This window comes from Ceraceosorus guamensis (assembly GCF_003144195.1).
Source record: "Ceraceosorus guamensis strain MCA 4658 unplaced genomic scaffold IE81scaffold_64, whole genome shotgun sequence".
In the NCBI taxonomy this organism is placed as follows: Eukaryota; Fungi; Basidiomycota; class Exobasidiomycetes; order Ceraceosorales; family Ceraceosoraceae; genus Ceraceosorus; species Ceraceosorus guamensis.
In genome coordinates, this window is record NW_020290059.1 from 1 (window position 1) to 16,545 (window position 16,545).

The 16,545-nt window shown below is 55.2% G+C and overlaps 6 protein-coding genes across 6 annotated transcripts; 2 read left to right on the top strand and 4 right to left on the bottom strand.

Moving 5' to 3' along the window:
- Positions 1-297: 297 nt before the first annotated feature.
- Positions 298-2,122, bottom strand: IE81DRAFT_325462 (hypothetical protein). The gene is made up of 4 exons (XM_025514518.1): positions 1,876-2,122; positions 1,734-1,748; positions 1,349-1,653; positions 298-960 (listed from the first exon to the last, which is right to left on the bottom strand). The coding sequence occupies exons 1-4, from the start codon at positions 1,876-1,878 to the stop codon at positions 798-800; spliced, it is 486 nt and encodes a 161-aa protein (XP_025367685.1). The 5' UTR covers positions 1,879-2,122; the 3' UTR covers positions 298-797.
- Positions 2,123-2,791: 669 nt separating this feature from the next.
- On the top strand, positions 2,792-4,553 carry IE81DRAFT_349139 (hypothetical protein; the record flags this gene model as incomplete). Its single annotated transcript, XM_025516354.1, has 2 exons — positions 2,792-3,323; positions 3,421-4,553. 2 exons carry the CDS (start codon positions 2,792-2,794, stop codon positions 4,551-4,553), a joined length of 1,665 nt encoding a protein of 554 aa, XP_025367686.1.
- IE81DRAFT_368194 (CoA-transferase family III) lies at positions 4,200-7,384 on the bottom strand. Its single transcript, XM_025517128.1, has 6 exons — positions 7,080-7,384; positions 6,745-6,931; positions 5,721-6,584; positions 5,509-5,627; positions 5,124-5,306; positions 4,200-4,981 (listed from the first exon to the last, which is right to left on the bottom strand). The coding sequence occupies exons 1-6, from the start codon at positions 7,257-7,259 to the stop codon at positions 4,646-4,648; spliced, it is 1,869 nt and encodes a 622-aa protein (XP_025367687.1). The 5' UTR covers positions 7,260-7,384; the 3' UTR covers positions 4,200-4,645.
- Positions 7,385-7,623: 239 nt separating this feature from the next.
- Positions 7,624-9,344, bottom strand: IE81DRAFT_325464 (hypothetical protein). The gene is made up of 3 exons (XM_025514519.1): positions 8,879-9,344; positions 8,254-8,729; positions 7,624-8,176 (listed from the first exon to the last, which is right to left on the bottom strand). The coding sequence occupies exons 1-3, from the start codon at positions 9,161-9,163 to the stop codon at positions 7,807-7,809; spliced, it is 1,131 nt and encodes a 376-aa protein (XP_025367688.1). The 5' UTR covers positions 9,164-9,344; the 3' UTR covers positions 7,624-7,806.
- Positions 9,345-9,521: 177 nt separating this feature from the next.
- On the top strand, positions 9,522-14,439 carry IE81DRAFT_325465 (D123-domain-containing protein). The gene is made up of 8 exons (XM_025514520.1): positions 9,522-10,287; positions 10,358-11,479; positions 11,556-12,292; positions 12,387-12,431; positions 12,518-13,139; positions 13,220-13,577; positions 13,659-13,975; positions 14,080-14,439. Exons 1-8 carry the CDS (start codon positions 9,892-9,894, stop codon positions 14,362-14,364), a joined length of 3,882 nt encoding a protein of 1,293 aa, XP_025367689.1. The 5' UTR covers positions 9,522-9,891; the 3' UTR covers positions 14,365-14,439.
- Positions 14,150-16,141, bottom strand: IE81DRAFT_368197 (hypothetical protein). Its single transcript, XM_025517129.1, has 4 exons — positions 15,963-16,141; positions 15,533-15,898; positions 15,164-15,451; positions 14,150-15,050 (listed from the first exon to the last, which is right to left on the bottom strand). The coding sequence occupies exons 2-4, from the start codon at positions 15,776-15,778 to the stop codon at positions 14,517-14,519; spliced, it is 1,068 nt and encodes a 355-aa protein (XP_025367690.1). The 5' UTR covers positions 15,779-15,898; positions 15,963-16,141; the 3' UTR covers positions 14,150-14,516.
- Positions 16,142-16,545: the final 404 nt, after the last annotated feature.

The window sequence follows — 16,545 nt, forward strand, 5'->3', positions numbered from 1 at the left end:
CCCCCCCCCCCCCCCCCCCCACCTTTCAAAAAGGTGCATCCCACCCTTTTCCACATCGCTCGTCCAACAAAAAGGGCGCAGTCATTCGACCCCCCCCTTCTCGCGACTTGCGAAGTGTTCCACATTCCTGTGCAGTCAAGCGTGTCGAAATTTGGGGGAAAACCGAGTGGGGGGGCAAAACGCAGCATCGATGCTGCGTGCCTTTTTCCCAACCAAATCTCGATCGAGCGACAAGCACGATGAGCGTGGCATACCCTCGCGACCAAGCAGGATGTCAGACACGTGTCAAACCGAATTCCATATCATATCGCACATCCCCCAAATCCTCGCACTGGCCTTCGGCGCACTCAGTCGTCCGTAATCACACCGCATGGCCTGCAAAAGCCATGCCCAGAGAACTCGTTCGGAGAAGAGACTTGAATACCTTTTCACATGTTGGAGAATAGGTTCGTGATGAGGGAAGTGTTGAGCAGGGCCAGGTACAGTAGAGAAGCGAGAGCGACGCTGATGGATGGTGCGAGGGCAGGTGGAGGAAGCTGTTGGTCTGTGCCAGATGGCGAAGAGGGAGCGAAAGAGGAGAGATCTGGCGGTAAAGCGCCTGGCATGCAGACGGCTTCGCAGTCCGACTGGATCTTGGAGTCGTCCAAGCCACATTCCAGGCGAGGCCCATCCGCACATCCCACACCCAATGTACCGACCGACGCCTCCTTTTCCGCCTCTGCCTTCTTTGCTGACTCTTGGTCCTGATCTAGGTGTCGAATCTCATCCTTGACCAAGCCGCTTGAAGACGAATCGGTTCAAAGGCTTTCCATCTGAGCCACAACCTCGTCCAATTCCGCCTTGGTGTGCTTGTGCTTCTGTTCCGCCTCTTCGAACTTTTGCTCCCACCCGTCGCGCTCCCTCTCGAGGCTGGCCACCTGTCTCTCAAAGTGCTCAGCTTTCACGTCGGTCTGACGCAACCTGGGAAGGATGAGTGGGACAAGGTTGAAGAAATATGCACGACGAGTGTCAGCGTGCGTTGGACCTTGCAGTGAGAGAAGCTACGCGTTTAGGGGCACTGTCCAGGGGGGAGAATGGCCGGGCCGACGTTGTTTGCTGGCACTGCGCGAACAGTCGTCTCCTTCCCACCATCCTCCTTGGTGCAGAAGGTGAGAAGCCAACCTGCTACCCTGCACCGCATCAGGTTTCAAGACCAAGCCTGTCGAAAGCCTTTGATGAAAGGCGTGCCGAAAGCGGCGCCCCTCCACCACCCTACGCTCCCGCTACGCGCTCAGACGACCACAACGACCTTGGAAGCCAAGTAGCTGCCTAGATGCACGCCATCTCGCATGGAACAACATCCACTCACTTCTCGGTGGTCTCGCGCAAATTCTTTTCGGCATTGTCGAGTTCCTCTTCAAGAAGAGAAATCTTTCTAGAAAGATCATCGGCGGCAGTCCTAGAAGATTCGTGATCATTGTGACTAGCTTTAGCTTCGTGCAACTTGGCCTCCGTCTTGTCCAGATCTCCTTCGAGGAGACTGTTCTTGTGAGAGAGGGAAGCGATCTCTTGATCCTTTGTGAGAATCTCCTGCTCTAGGTCCTTCACGCGCTTCTCGGCTGCTTCAGCTCGATCAATAGCTTGATCAGCCTCGGCTCGAAGGGAGTTGAGTTTCTGAAGGACAAGATGAGCGGGTGCCATCAGCGATGAGGTGGATGGCGCTGGGTACCCGGACGCTCTCCAAAATCGCTCACCTCCTTGATGCGGTCCTGGATGAGTGCAGAGCGTGCATGTTGGAAGGGTGGCGATCGTTAGCTACCCACCCTCCGGCGCATTTGGCCACGCTTCGAAGGACGTGCTCAAGTCTCGAGCTACGAAGCCGGCGTCAATACGCACCATGATGGTCTATCGACTTGGAAAGTGACCAATGAAATAGAAGATACCCGTTGGATGCAAAAGACTCCAGTACCAGTCTGAATGCAGTACTTGCTCACTCGTGATAGAGAGAAGCGGCAGTCAAGAGTCAAGCGCAAGTCTGTGAGTGTTGGAGGATGGTGGAGGAGCAGTGGAGAGTGCCAAGCTGGACAACGCGGCAAACACCTCAGCTGAATTGCAGCCAAGCATCAATGTGAGTCTTGCAGGCTATAGACTTTAACAGCTCACCTCGTGACGGCCTCTGACTGACTACTCACGACTGCATCATGCCAGAGCGCCCCATCGCGCGCCAACGCCAACGCGCGCGCGCTGAGCCGCCTCGCACCACCCCGCTCATCATCAGCAACAAACGAGCATAAGATGGCCGTGCGCAACTCGCGCCTGTGATGCGGCGGCGCGCAGCACGTCGACGACGTTGTCGACATCGACCGCCTCGGGCATGCGCGCGCCCAGCACGCCCTTCATCACTGGCCCCCGCCGCCGCGCCGCGCCGCTCTCATCCGTGATCGTTGCGCTGGCGCGCGCCCGCCGCCGCGCCTCCGCTGCGTCAATATTTCAATCACGTGTGTCTGCGCGGCTAGGCGCGCCGCGACGCGTCTGCTGCTGGCCCGCGGCATCTGCTGGTTGATGATCGAGCGAGCAGCTTTGCAACGCGCGGGTATGAATAGAGGAGTGACCTTCGCGCCTGATCGCCTTGCGATTGATACACGATCGGTGCGTGACGAATGCATAGCTGGACAGTGTGTATGCTGATGATGTCTTCCATACTGTAACGGGGGCACTCTTCAGTAGACCTACCATCACTTCACCTTCTTGCCACTACTCTTTCCTGCATTCATTAGCGAGCCCTGACAAAAGTTCTCATCTGCCGCAGACAATGGCCATCACCACTGACCTGCTAGGGGCCAGCACTATACCCGGCAGCTCCGCCACCGGTCAAAAATCCATTCACACCCTTCAAAGCATCCCCTCCTCCACGCTACTAGCGCCCACACCAGCATTACGCCGACTGCTGACCATTCTGCCCAAAGCCTCCATCTGCTCTCTCGTTTCGCGCTGGTTATCATCTCTATCATCTTCCGGTCGATCAACCGATCGAGACATCACACCTCCCTCTTTCAGTCGTCGCAATGCAGGCGCTTCGACTGGGACCTCCACGTCAACCTACTTGGACCTGCACGAGTCTAGAAGGGCCAGGAATGTCGAGGAACTCAGAGCTTTGTGGAAGGGACCCATGTTGGATGGCAGAGTGCCCAAGAGCAGAGCGGTGGATAGGATTATGGAGACTGATTGGCCAGAGGGAATCAGCTACGCTATGGTCTCGATGATTTCTGCTGAAGCGCTTCAAGTCAGTCCCACTAGTCGCACCTGGACAGCTGCAAGAGCTTTCTTTGACGACGGAGATGCGAGTGAGTGCAAGGCGTGGAGAGCAAGCCCAATATACAAAAGAGAGGCAGTCCGCCGATAGCGTTCGCTGACCGTGACGCAAGTTCCTCGCCCTCTCAGCACCTTCAGCATTGCGTGGCATCTCACCTCAAGCGATGCAGGCGCGTCTGACCTCGGAGCTGCGCAATTACTTTACACACCACCTCTATCTTCTACAAACACCCGTCACCTCAATCACCTCGTCCTTCATCCACCTACACCTCACCCTCCCACCACACGCTCCAGACATATGCGGAGGTACGCACATCCTGTACGTGCCTGGAACGCGCTGGGTGCTTCTGAGCGGATCGCTGGGCCGTGCAGGCGGCGGAAATTCCCGCAGCATCCTGCATGCCGCCTTGGCTCAAGCTCTAGGGGCTCTAGAAGTAAGGGGTCCCAAAAGTGCCGTCGCTGGTCGGTCGAGCACGAAAGGTGGCAGAGATGAAGAGGATTCAGAAGGAAAGGTAGACAAGACGTTACCCGAACTCAAAGGAAAGGATCCCAGAGCGCTCTTGGATGTGCTTCTAGCTGGTGAGGCTGAGGCTGCTGGAGTTCCTGCAACCAAAAGCGATGCTGGATTTGGGAATGCAAGTGCGAGACCCGGAGCTGAGGGAGGCGCAGGAAGAGCTATGAGACACGGGCACGCCGAAGATGAACCGCTTCTAGGGGCCAATAAGCGCAAACGTCTGCTGGACGCTTCATCAGCCGACGCGCAACTTCAAGAGTCGAGTGCAGCCGACTTCGATGCTACCGGTACGGCGGAGCATCCAGCAGTACGCGCCGCTCGCCTCTCACTGCAGCGCAAAGTGGAGACCCATCGACAAAAGGAGATCAGAGAATTGTTTGGCGAAAGGATGGGAAAGGGAAACAAGGATATACCTAGCATCGAAAGGATAGACTACGAGCTGCATTTACCTACGCCCGCGGAGGGTCCTTATCGGCCCGTCTCGCTCGCCGGACCTGGTGCAGAGCCCATACGACTCAGGATACAGGGCACTCACATTCTCGCGGGGATGAGAGCATTGGTACAGAGCGGCGCGGACGACAAGAGCGCCAACGCAAAAGATGGAAAGAGGTCGGAAGAAGAGGCCGGAGCGGCGCGACGTGATCGCAAAGGATTGCCCACTTGGTTGACGGATGTCAGAGGTACTCGTGTTGTCGTCAGACCCGTCAAGAAAGCTGCGGAAGGGGACGAATCTTTGGAAGCACGATGAGCGCATCGCTCTCCGCATCGCTTCATGCCACGACTTGACGAGCCCTCATCGGTCTTCTTCGTCCGTCGAAAAGAAAAAAGGCGAAAGATGCTTCAGGCCGCCCATTCTGCAGCATCGATCCCGATCCTGACCGGCGCTTCCCCGTAACGAGTCGATACGCCCTGAATGTTGGCAGCATGCGCCACTCCGAACAGTGTTGCTCGCACTTGCTCGCCCTTTTGATCCGCGCGAGAGTCGGAACGGATCTTGCTTGCCTGCAAATAGGCCTCAACGTTGGGAAGAGGATCGACTTCCCATGCTTCGTCGCCGTGCACGCGACCCAGGGAAGTGAGCCAGTACGCTACGCCCGCTAGAGATACTTGTACGTGCGAACCTTTGCTGCTACCGCTCAGCTCGTGGCGAATCAAGGAAGCTAGAATGCCAAAGGCCTTTTTTGAGCGGGCCGGACGTGGCGGGGGTATGCGAAGAGCGGATCATTGAGACCAGGATCAACATAACGATTGAGAGGTTCTCTTTGAGCTGGAGAGTGACTGCGGATGTGCTCAGCTGCGCCACGCACTGATCACTTACCAACATGTACGCCGCTGCGTGGTCCAAAGCTTGGCAAGGCAAGGCTCTGGGCTCGATAGCTCCGGAATCCACATCCGCATTCACATCCCCTTGTGCCTCGCGTTGGTTGCTTTTGCGATAGCGCGCGTAGGATAGGGCTTCCTCATGATTGATGCCGCACGCAGTCTGCGTCAACGAGTCGAACTGTCGAGTTGGGCCCGACGATAAATATGGACGCCCGAACGGATGTGCGGTTGGGGGGAGGGGTTTGGAACAGGTTGACAAGATGGGGGCGAACAAGTCAGCTTCTCCGTGCCCACGACCACGAAATCATGTCCGGAATGGACGAATGGATCGCCAGGTGGATAGATGGTCAGCATGCCTTTTGCTGGGAAGATGCACTCACCCCGCGAACATTTGACCAGGGACCTGTGAAACCGTATGCGGATAGGGATGCGTAGACGATACCTGGACGAAGCTGCTGCGCTTCTGATGGCGAAAAGCCTTTGGAGGCAATTGAGCCCGCTGGAAAGCGCGTGGGCCCCAGTACGGGCAATCAACGAAGGTCGCACTCGCGCGCGCCACGGACCAAGAGAATGCAGCCCTACCTACACTCACGTCTATAAGCTTGCAAGACGACATCTGTGCCCTGTATCAACTGCTTGAACTTTTCTCGGTCTTGTGCCTCGTTCAAGTCGAGCGTGGCGCATCGCTTGCCTCTAGCAGTATCCAGTTCTGCCAAAGGAAGATTTGGCAAGTTTTGGCTGGATATCTGCAAGACTTGCGAGCCGTGCAGCGCTAGGGTGCGCGCTGCTATAGGGCCTGCTAGCACTCTGGACAAGTCTAGCACGCGCAGTGCCCGTAGGTGAGGGGTGGGGCCTAGTAGAGGACCATTGACACTGGGATGCGTAGAGGTTGGAAGGACCGCTTGTGCAGCTGCGTGCCGCTTAGGGTCCGATGTTTTTGGCACTCGCACGTCGTCAGCTTGGGAAGAGATGGCAGTGATGCGAAACGGAACGCCTTCATCTTTTTGCACCCATTCGCGTATCGCCCCTCCGACCTCGCAGCTATCCCAATCTTTTTGCCTTCGAAACATTGTAGCGCACATTCTCTCTTCTCTCGCTCTCCTCTCGAACGCTTGACCTTCCCATCGCAAGAGGGCTTCTTGCACCTCTTCTCGCGTGACTCGGGACGCTTGTTCCTTTTCGACGTTCGATGGCACCATGTCAGCGGGCTTTGACACGGGCATCAGTCCTAGAATCTCCAGCAAGCCGCTCTTGTGATGAGGGAAATTGGTGTGCAGTCGGACGTGAGGTGAAGCGGTGGAGGAGCTCTTGTTGCACGTAGGTTTGGTACGATAGATGCCTGCTAGAACGTCCCACTCTTTTGCTGCTTCGGGGCAAATGTTGACGAGTCTTTGCGCTTCGGGGCTCGACAATAGCAGAGAGTCTGCAACTGTGTCTGTCCATCCTGGAGCAACTCCTGTGCACTCCGAACATTCATTCATTCATTCGAGTCGGGGCGGGGCGTTTGCGGGGGGGGGCGCTTTTCAAATCAGTCTGTTGCCCTGCCCTCATTGATAGGCACACGCCCCCCAGCGATGCGGCAGCTGACTATAGCTGCCACGCCTGGCGAAACTCACGGATATGTTTCTCGGAATTGAACTCGAAGGAGGCGTGTAACGAATCGACCGTGATCGGTGCGAACGAGGCATGGTCCAGATTCAGCCGTTCGGCGGCATCTCGAGATGCATCGCTGCTGCTGCTGCTCTTCTTCTCTCGAAGATGATGCAAGAGCTGGGCAGCGAGGGCCACAACCGCTATGCAAGCCTGAATCGCATACGAATCCACGGATGCGAAGATTGCAAATCAGATCCATGTCAAACGCGTGATGTATGCAAACCCCAATCCGTACATCGCAATGTTGACGCTCGAGTCAGGATAAGGGGGGTGGGGATGAGGATGCGTTCAAACTCACTTGGGCTGCTACTCCAATACGATAAGAGCTGGGCAGGGGATGGAGAGGACCAGTAAAGTGTATGCTCGTCTGCTCCAGCACCGATAGCGGCAGATCAGCACCTTTCCACAATGATCGCGCTACTTGCTTTGCGTCTGGATTCGAGGCGGAGTCCGACGCTTGTGGGCCTGAGCGCGACATTTTTCCACGCGTCTCACTTTTCGAGCGAGCAGAGATGGCGGAGTAAAAGGAGGGTGAAGATCGAAAGGATTCGTGATTTCGGTTCTGCCTTGTTCGGTCACTGGTCGTGGTTGTTAGGATTCTCGACATGGCTGGTCGAGAGTCGTGAGCGCGAATCGGATGAACCGGATTTAGTGCGCTTGCCGCTGCACGAGCAGCACAGGGCATCCCATTCGCGCGCTAAATTGTGATTGCAGCAAGATTCTCCCTGCCGTCGACTCTAATTCTGGCATTTCGTTGAATACTTTGCGACGCTCACCACACAGCATAGCTGAGCGTACACCCACTTCGCATTCATGTCAAACGAACAGCAAAGGCACGAAGAGCTGCGCAATTTGGGTGCGGTATTGCGCTGCTAAGATTTACGAAGAGGACATGCAGATTGCTAGCGCTCATGATTGGGGCATACATGGCGAAAGCGACACCGCGCCAGACGACATGACGCACGAAGCGCTCGAAAGCGAGCTGAATGTGGGATAGCGCAAGAGGAACGCTCCGCCCCAATGGGCTAATCGCTCAGCGTCTTCTTCCTCTTCGCTTCCAACTCCTTCCTCTTCTGCTCCACTTCTCTCCTCCTCTTTTCTCTTCTCAGCTCATCCTGATCCACACCTCGGCCCACACCTCCCTTCTCATCCAGCTGCACCTCTTCCCCATCTTCGCTCTTTCGTCTACTTTCCGTCTTCTTTCGCTCCTCTTGCAACTCCCTCATCTGCCTCTGACGCGCATCTTCGTCCTTGTCGAACGCGTAAAATGCGGCCCCCCTGTTCCTCACTTCGTGTGAAGCGTCGAAATGTCTCTGATTGCGGCTAGATGTCACCGGAAGAGTTCGAGGGTCTCTTTGATAGACTGGAAAGTCTGTCTGAGGAGCGTAGATCGCGCTGCGCAAGCGGGCAAAAGGTTTGTCGAGCGTCAGCTCTGAATTGCTCGTGAGACGAGGAGGAAAGGCGAGACTGACTCATCGTAGCTTTGACCATCATCACCATTGTTGCCCTCTTGAGTCTTTCTTTCTTGCTCCCTCAACCAGTCCCTCGGAACTTGACTGCGCCTCATCATTCGAGACCTTCCAAGTTCGTCCGTATACTCGATCAGTGGATCCTCTCCTCCCACGCTCGCGAGATTCTCATCCCGTTTACCCTCCGCTTCTTCATCCTCATCCTCATCCTCCCTCCCCTCATCTTCATCGCGCATCCGCTTCAGATCCCAATCCACCACCCCACCTCTAAACTCCTCTTCATCTACTCCTCCTTCTTTTCCCTTGCGAAGCAACTCGTAAGCTTTTGCTTTGCGTTCGAGCGAAAGACGAGCAGCTTCCAATTGTGCCGATGGCGTGTTGCTCCACGAAGAAGTGGTGCGATTGCCGGACGATTTGTTGTGAGAACGATCTAGGGTTGAACGGGAAGGGAGAAGATGAGAGGGAAGAATGTTGGAGGACTGTAGAAGGGTCGGCAAGGTTCGACCCGGTTAGGGAAGGAAGAGACAGGCCGAGCGAGTCACGAGTTGAGCGTGCGTCAGAGGGTTGAGGATCAACGCATGTATGCGCGCACTGAACGATTCGATGCATCGCTTGTAGACCTACACACCTTTTCTCTCGTCTCCCTTTCCCTCCTTCCTTGTCTCTCAGCGAGATCAGCCTTCAGGTTCAAGAAGGAAGAAGCTGATGGTTGTCCCTTTTCCGCTCCATCAATGCGCCTGCATGAGCTCGATGCTGGCTTGTGGTCCACTTTCTGAAGAGCTTCAAGCGTGAATCTTGAGGAAGCAGCTGACGAAGCGGGAGATGTCGCGTTTGGAGTGCTTGCAGAGTGGGCCGAGGCAGGATTCAATTTGATCTTCTTGCGCTGAGGACCTAGTCTGGTCGGAAGGTCCATGTTGAAATATTCGCGCTCGTCTAGCCGTGCGAAATGTCAACGTGCCGTGTGCTTGTCTTGGACGCTTAGCATTGCAAGTCTTTGAGTCGAGGGAGAAGCATGTCGTGGACGAGACCAACATTGACGGCGATTCGAGACGTTGAGCAGCTTTTGGCCTCGGGCCTCACAAAGACCAAGATCGATGTCCCATGCTGCTGGATGTGGAGTCACGAGTCACGAGTTTGAGTCGTGATTTCTGTTGCACGTGAATTTGCTGATCACGTGACCGTGTTGAAACGCAGCAATCATCAGAATTTGAATCATGCATGTGCGCACACATGTATATGCCGCCTATACACAACAGCAGCTCCTCCACACACACCGAAAAATCATGTCATCAGAAGTCGCGACAAGAGGGAGCAGAGAGAAAGAGAGAGAGAGACATAGATGGGCTTTGTGATCAAGGTCTGCAAGTGGTGCTCGCTTCGACCACCATTTTTGCCCACAGCCGAAAGCACGATCAACAATCTCGTCTGGCCTCGCACATACACTCGCACCTCGCGAGACTTTGTTCGATCGAAAGCGCGTCGAGAGGGACGTGCTTCATTTGGCGGGTCAAGTGGTGAGACACAAAACACTTCAAACAGCTCCGCCTAAGCTTTGCCTTTGGAACGTTTCAGGTAGAGCCAAGCGCTAGTCGTGGCCGCCTCTATTCGACACAGACGCTCACAAATAGTTGCGCATTCAGCATGACCACCTCTTCCACGCCAACGGCTTCCCGCCCTTCCGCCCTTCCGGCCCTAACCTCTCCATCCCAAGCGCTTCAGAGCACCCTCTTCTCCACCTGGTATCCCAACTTTCGAAAGATCTCTCCCAAAGCTACCATCATAGATTTGCAAGAGGTGCAACCAGAATTTTTGAAATGGTTAGAAGAGGATGGCATCGTCTTGCCTGAGGGCTCTGACTTGCCCATAGGAAGAGAAGGGGAGCAGCAGACGACGCGGAGACCAACAGATGCGCAGGACGAGGACGATGCGGAAGATGTGAGACCGGCTAAATTTGATAGGCTGGATGCCAGGATCAGAGACGTCATCAAGAGCTACGATGGCGCCGTCTTTCCTAAGCTCAACTGGAGCGCACCTTTGGTGAGCAATACATTGCTCGATCGCGCTCCTGTAGCATGACTGAACACACTTGACCTCGCTCTGCGTACAGGATGCTGCCTGGATCGTAGCTGGCTCGACCCTGCGATGTACGACGCCTGCCGATGTCTACTTGCTGCTCAAGTCGTCCGACTTTGTCGCCAACGACACGGAGCAAGCCAAGCTTCTTTACGATGCTCAGTCGACTGCTGGGAAAAGTGCAGTGGCCATCTCTTCCACCGATTCGCATCGTGAGGACACCTCTGCACCCGCTGCGCAGGACGAGTTGGAGATCGCCACAATGAGCAGCGGTGGTGCGACTCTTGAGCCCATGAAGAATGTGCCAGCAGGCTTGGTGCTCAAGAAATGGTTCGACATGCCACCTTCGCACGAGTATCGATGTTTCGTTCGAGCGGCCAACCTGATCGGCATCTCTCAGCGCGACAACGTCTTCTACTCCCACCTGCAAGACGTTTCGACGCAGCAAACCATCCGTGCGCAGCTCGTCGACTTTTACGAAACGTACCTCCGACCTAGAACGCCGCCGCCTGGCGCCAAAAAAGGAAGAGATGCGGGATTCAGTGTTCAGGACTTTGTGTTCGATGCGTACTTGACTAGAAATATGGACCGCGTATTCTTGGTGGACGTGGGGCCTTATTTGCCCAGGACGGACAGTCTGCTGTGGACTTGGGAAGAATTAGAGTCGGAAGCGGCCCGCATACACGGAGAGCAAGGGCACCGCATTGCTCAAGCGAGCAGATCTCCACCCGCTCAACCGGAGCTGAGACTCATCAGCAGCGAAGGACAGGCTAGTCAGTCTGCCCCAACGCATGTCAGGAATATGGTTCCCAGAGACGTTCTGCAGCACAGCGACGGCAAGAGCATCGTTGAATTTGCGAGGGAATGGGAGGAGAGTCTTAGAGGTGCCGTGCTGGAAGGTGAGGGTAAGGGCGCACGCGAGACCAATACATTACAGGCGTCAATGCAGCAGCAAGGCGAAAAGCAATCGGGACCGGAAGCTCCTCCGCTTGAGGAGGCCGGGGAACGACCAAGTGCAGCGACGGATAGGCAGGTCAGATTCGATGGAGTGGACGCGTCGGACGAAGAGTCCGAGAAAGCTGAGACGGACAATGAAGAAGATGCGGCCGAGCGCGGCGAGGGCACTTCCATTGGACAGGCTGGATTCTTTGCGGCGGTGAGTGTAGAGGAGGAGGAGATTGGCAAAGGTATGAGGATCTGCAACTGACATTCCATCCGAGCAACCTTTGCAGCTTGGTGGTCTAGACGACGGGACTTCAGGAGAAGGAGAAGATTCGCTGCGAAAGAAGACTGCGAGGAGAAAGAAAAAGAGAAAGTCGAAAGAGGGAACGAATGCTTCGAACGATGCTGATGCTGCCGAGGCTACGACTGCACCGGGCATTGGAACAGATCAAGTTACGAAGCCCGCCTCAGGTGCGGGAAAGACTGGTCCGCAGCCACAAGCTCAAAGAAAAGCCAAGAAGCCTAGCAACGGCCGCGCGAGCGGATCTAGCAAGGCAAAAGCAGATGGTGAAAAGACGCTTGGCAATATGAGCATGGACGAATTCACCGAGCTGTTGGCCTCGCAAGCCAAGTTGTCTGGTCGCTCGTCGGAGTTGTCTGGCGACGCAGTCGGATCGTCGACATCTCAAGAGGCTGATGCTTCCTTCTCCAACACGCACCTGTCATCCTTGCGCTCCCTTCTGGCTCTCAGCGCATCATTCCTCGATCCTACGGTCGAGCTCAAGCGACAATTCGGAGCTGCAGCTGTCAGAGCTTATGAAGCCGAAATGGCAGCCTCGGGAAACAATACTGCGGGCGGTGCCGCATCTAGGAGAGCGCAGACAAATTGGAACTCCAATAGTAGGTTCAGGAACACCTTGGTACAGCCGCCCGACACTTGGCCGCCTATCAGTAGGACGTTTACGGGAATGAACATGGAGACGCTGACTTCGGAAAGGGGAAGGATGGGTGCTTGGATACATAGCCGGTGAGGAGATCTCATGTAGCGCGCGCCAGTGTCTCTTTGATTTGAGGCGTCTAGCTGAAATGATGAGCAATTTGGCTGTCCCGCGTCGATGCAGCGCTTATCGCCAAGTGCAGCTGGCATTCTTGCAAGCAGTACAATCGTGAGTTGCTGCCAGATAGAGTATCTGCCGTGCTGTGCATGCATCTGTTGACGTCCTCTCTTGATTTTGTACGCGCCCCCGCTCAGGTACGATCCGAATCAATTGGTAGCTCTGCTCAGGCAGTGTCCCTGGCATGTGGACACCCTGCTGCAGTTGTCGGATATTTCTCGCCATCAAGGAGATCTAGGCCAAGCTTCAGACTTCAACGCTCGCGCCTTGTTCGCATACGAGCGGACCGCCTCTCCTATCTTTACCTCCGGCCTGGTGTCTTCTTCGGGCCCTCCTCAGGTGGACTTTGCAAAGGTGGAGAATAGAGGATTGTGGTTGGCGGTGCATCGGCAGATTAACTTTTTGTGCAGAAAGGGAACGTGGAGGACGGCGTTGGAGTGGACAAAGTTCATACTCGGATTGGATCCCCTGGAGGACCCGCACGCTTCGGTGCTTTGGATCGACTTTATCGCCGTCAAAGCTAGACAGTACGGCTGGTTCGTCGAGATGCTCGACCAGCTCGACGCTAGCAATGCCAAATTGTTGCAAGCCCAGGGCAAGGCCAAAGAGCTTCGCGTCAAGCTCAATCCGCTCGAGCAGAAACTTTGGAAAGAAGCTGGGCTTGCGCAAGAGCCTTGGTCCGCCTTGGATTGGACGGTGGGTCTGTATTACGCTAGAGCGCTGGCTGTCAGAGCTATTGAGAAAGACGAGGGCAGGCAGGTGAGACAGCCGGACACAACGAGGATCAGATTGCGATGACGTGAGGCCACTGACGCTTAACCTTCCGCTGGGCTCTTTAGGAGAGTGAACGCAGCAGCGCAGCGCTCAAGCTGGCCATTGCAAGATGCCCCGTCTTTGTGACCATGCTCTTCGACAAGATCGGCAATGCGCTTCCACAATCCCTTGCAGGTTCGAATCTGTTCCGCATCGATGAGGACAGATACTCGGCCTCGGAAGACGCGCTTGCTCTGTTGCTTGGCAATATCTACGTGGCTAGGAGCGAGAGCCTTTGGAGAGAACCTGCGACGAACCAGTGGCTTTTAGATACGTTGGAAGAGATTTGGCCTGAGCTACAGAAGAGCGAGAACAAGCCGAGACCTTTGCAATGCTCAGACACCCATCGTCGAGCCGTGTATAGGCACGTTCTGGTGTCCGACTGTGAGTAGCATCTCCTCTGGTTGTTCGCAGGCTCCTCCGCCTCACGCGCGTGTCTCCCTTTCTACTTGCGTGCTTGCGCAGTGCCCGACGCATTGCGTCAAAAGCTCATAGGGTACTTTCCTCCCGAGATCACAAACAAGGAATCGCTGGACGCGTGGGACCCCCTGCCTCCTAAAGGTCCTCATGCGACGTGCTACGACGACGAGTACTTTGCGCCTGTACAGCGGGAGAGGGAGAGGCAGATGAGGGCGAGCGGGCTGGCTTCCAATGTTGCCGGTGCTGCAGGAGGTGGAGGGCTGGCCAATGCGCTGCAGAACCTTGTCAACATGATGCGAGGAGGTGGGGGCGGACTGGAGGAGTGGGGGGCTGCGATGGAGCAGATGGACGACGAGACTCGGGTGAGTATGCATCTCTTGATATCATTTTGAATGATCGAGCCGCACCATATTTTGTTGCACACTCACGCATCACGTGCGTGTGCTCCCGTTCCGTCTGTGACCAGGAAGACCTCATGGCCGAGCTGATGCAGATGACGGCTGAGGCGAGGCGAAATAGAGGCGTGGCGGCAGATGAACCTCCGGGCGCATTTGGTCAGGCTGCTGATGAAGATGGAGAAGAAGGCGATGAAATGTTTGCGGAGGCGGAAGAAGGAGATGATGCAGATATGGGGCCTATTGGCATGCTGCGCAACGCGTTAAGAGGCTGGTGGGGCGGCGATCAGGCTCAGGCTCAGGCGGACACCCTAGGTGAAGAAGAGGCGGAGCAGCACGACGCAGAAAATGCGTGATCAGCTTGGTGTCATCCTTCCTCCAGGGCAGTGTTCGTGCAAATCGTTCACGCAATACATGGCTGTTTGTCTGAACACAGCTTTGGTCGGACGTCTCGGCGCAGTGATGAGATTCAGAGCAAGCCTCTGTACGTGATGGAATCGAACACGAATCAACTCATCCTGATGGCCCATGCAAAGCCTGCCACTCCCATCACATGAGACGTCCACACGATCCACTTTCTGCGCTTCAGCTTGCTCTGAATTGCCTTTGATGCGTCGAGAACATGCGCTCTTTCCCTTTCGTTTGAGACGTTGAGCAAATCCTTTTCAAATCTTCTTTGCTCTTTTGCGTCGGGCACAGCCAAGCGCGAAGCATCGTCGAAGGGAGCAGGCAAGCCCATGATGTTGCACCAAACATGAGCGACGAGGCTAGGAGCGAGCGAAGCGCTCTTGACGAACAACCAATTGGCATACCAACCAAACAAGCTGGTGTAGAGCAGTTGAAAAGTAGCGTGCGTCAAGCCGATTTTCAAACCGGTCGTGCTGTATTGGTGATCCGCCCAGACTTCGTAAGCGTGATGCAGGTGCGCTACGGCAAAGTAGAAAGGAGTCAGAAAGATGGAGTGAAAGAGCGTGCTGCTGCGCGTGCTTGATGTCAGACCGACTATGCAGCCTCGAAAGACGATCTCTTCTGTCAGAGGACCCTGTGCACGTGCGCATGGTAGGGTAGCAGATTAGTCGCCTTGCATGGCTGCACTTCGTAAAGCTTCAATCCCAGCTTCGGAATTTGAGCAGGGCGTCCGTCTGCGACACTCACAACGACGTAGTTTCGCAGTCCCCAGACATTGTCCCATCGACTTTGCACGTCCCTCTTGTACTCGAAGTTTTCTTGACCTGGAAGCTCCTTGTCCAAAGCCAACGTGACGAGCGGTCCAAAGTACAAAGTTGCTGTCAAGCCAAGACCGTATAGGACATGTTTTGCTTGTGTAAGCAAAAAGGAGAACAATGGTGGGTCGAGAGGTGGAAAGGCGTTGGTGAGGATGGAAGGATATGGCAGCGGAAGTCCAATCTTGGAGAGCAGGGTGATGCACCTGATAAGAGGATGCTAAAACACGAAGTAGGATACTCTTGTGAAATCAGCGATGGTGTGATTACGCCAGCAGAAAGGGCTGCTCAGCGAACCCACTTTGCCTCTTTCCGTGCCCTCATCCGCTCCACTCAGCACGGCAAGGGTCAAGACCACGCTCCCCGCAGCAACATAACCAATCGTCTTCAATCTAGCCCGCACCACATCTGCATCATCTTTCGTCCTCTTCAATCCCGTAGATTCGTCTAGTGTGCCCACTCTCGTCTTGCTCGATACGTAAAGACCTCCGACGTAGGATAGAGTCAAGATGGAAGAGGTGCTCAACGAGAGAAAAGGCGAAATCATCTCGCAATCTTTCTTCTTCTTCTTCTTCTTCTTCTTCTTCTTCTTCTTCTTCTTCTTCTTCTTCTTCTTCTTCTTCTTCTTCTTCTTCTTCTTCTTCTTCTTCTTCTTCTTCTTCTTCTTCTTCTTCTTCTTCTTCTTCTTCTTCTTCTTCTTCTTCTTCTTCTTCTTCTTTTCCTCTCCTCACTTTCTCCTAGAAAGACTCGCCTGCCAATTCACTTTGTATCGATGCGCCGCTTTGGGCCTTCCGAACGCGAGTGCTCAGTATGCTAGCACCCGACACAAGGGCTGCGATGATGTGGTCGGGAAAGGAGCAGCTCGTCACATCGAGGAATGCAGTCGACACACGGCAACTCACACTCACACTGTGACTCATGACTCACGACTCACGGCTGCTCATAACAGATATACCCCGCCGCTCATATCCCTTTCACTGTGTGACTGCTGCATGCAGGTCACGCCCCGCCCGCCTCATTTATGCGCGCGAACCAAATCGCGCACAAATGAAAGAAAGGCACGCAGAGTGCGCACGCAGCACTCAGACTGTGACTCGATCGTGACGTGACTTTCCGTGCAAAGACGGAGCCCCCGCGCGGGGCCGGGGAAAACAGCGCACAAGCCTCGCTCGCTCGCGTTGATGGCTGGCTTGCTTGTCCCTTTGTCCCTCCGCAAACACCCAACAAAGCCATGCAAGCCAGCATGCAGCGGGCTCAAATCGAGAGAGGTCGATATCCTCTCACCAATCAAATGCTCTGCCTCTAGCTAGGCGA

Excerpts from the sequence above, each read along its gene's own strand:
- IE81DRAFT_325464 (XM_025514519.1), bottom strand. The coding sequence starts at position 9,163 with ATGGACCTTCCGACCAGACTAGGTCCTCAGCGCAAGAAGATCAAATTG. Across the intron at positions 8,730-8,878 it reads AAAGGGAGACGAGAGAAAAG|TCCTCCAACATTCTTCCCTC; the intron begins GTGTGTAGGTCT and ends ACCCTTCTACAG. Across the intron at positions 8,177-8,253 it reads GATGGTCAAAGCTACGATGA|CGCGATCTACGCTCCTCAGA; the intron begins GTCAGTCTCGCC and ends CCGCTTGCGCAG.
- IE81DRAFT_325462 (XM_025514518.1), bottom strand. Across the intron at positions 961-1,348 it reads TTGCGCGAGACCACCGAGAA|GTTGCGTCAGACCGACGTGA; the intron begins GTGAGTGGATGT and ends CATCCTTCCCAG.
- IE81DRAFT_325465 (XM_025514520.1), top strand. The coding sequence starts at position 9,892 with ATGACCACCTCTTCCACGCCAACGGCTTCCCGCCCTTCCGCCCTTCCG. Across the intron at positions 12,293-12,386 it reads GGTGCTTGGATACATAGCCG|CGCTTATCGCCAAGTGCAGC; the intron begins GTGAGGAGATCT and ends GCGTCGATGCAG. Across the intron at positions 13,976-14,079 it reads AGATGGACGACGAGACTCGG|GAAGACCTCATGGCCGAGCT; the intron begins GTGAGTATGCAT and ends GTCTGTGACCAG.
- IE81DRAFT_368194 (XM_025517128.1), bottom strand. The coding sequence starts at position 7,259 with ATGTCGCGCTCAGGCCCACAAGCGTCGGACTCCGCCTCGAATCCAGAC. Across the intron at positions 6,932-7,079 it reads GTATTGGAGTAGCAGCCCAA|GCTTGCATAGCGGTTGTGGC; the intron begins GTGAGTTTGAAC and ends TATGCGATTCAG. Across the intron at positions 6,585-6,744 it reads CAATTCCGAGAAACATATCC|GAGTTGCTCCAGGATGGACA; the intron begins GTGAGTTTCGCC and ends CGGAGTGCACAG.
- IE81DRAFT_368197 (XM_025517129.1), bottom strand. The coding sequence starts at position 15,778 with ATGATTTCGCCTTTTCTCTCGTTGAGCACCTCTTCCATCTTGACTCTA. Across the intron at positions 15,452-15,532 it reads AGGGCACGGAAAGAGGCAAA|CATCCTCTTATCAGGTGCAT; the intron begins GTGGGTTCGCTG and ends TTCGTGTTTTAG. Across the intron at positions 15,051-15,163 it reads GACTGCGAAACTACGTCGTT|GGTCCTCTGACAGAAGAGAT; the intron begins GTGAGTGTCGCA and ends GCACGTGCACAG.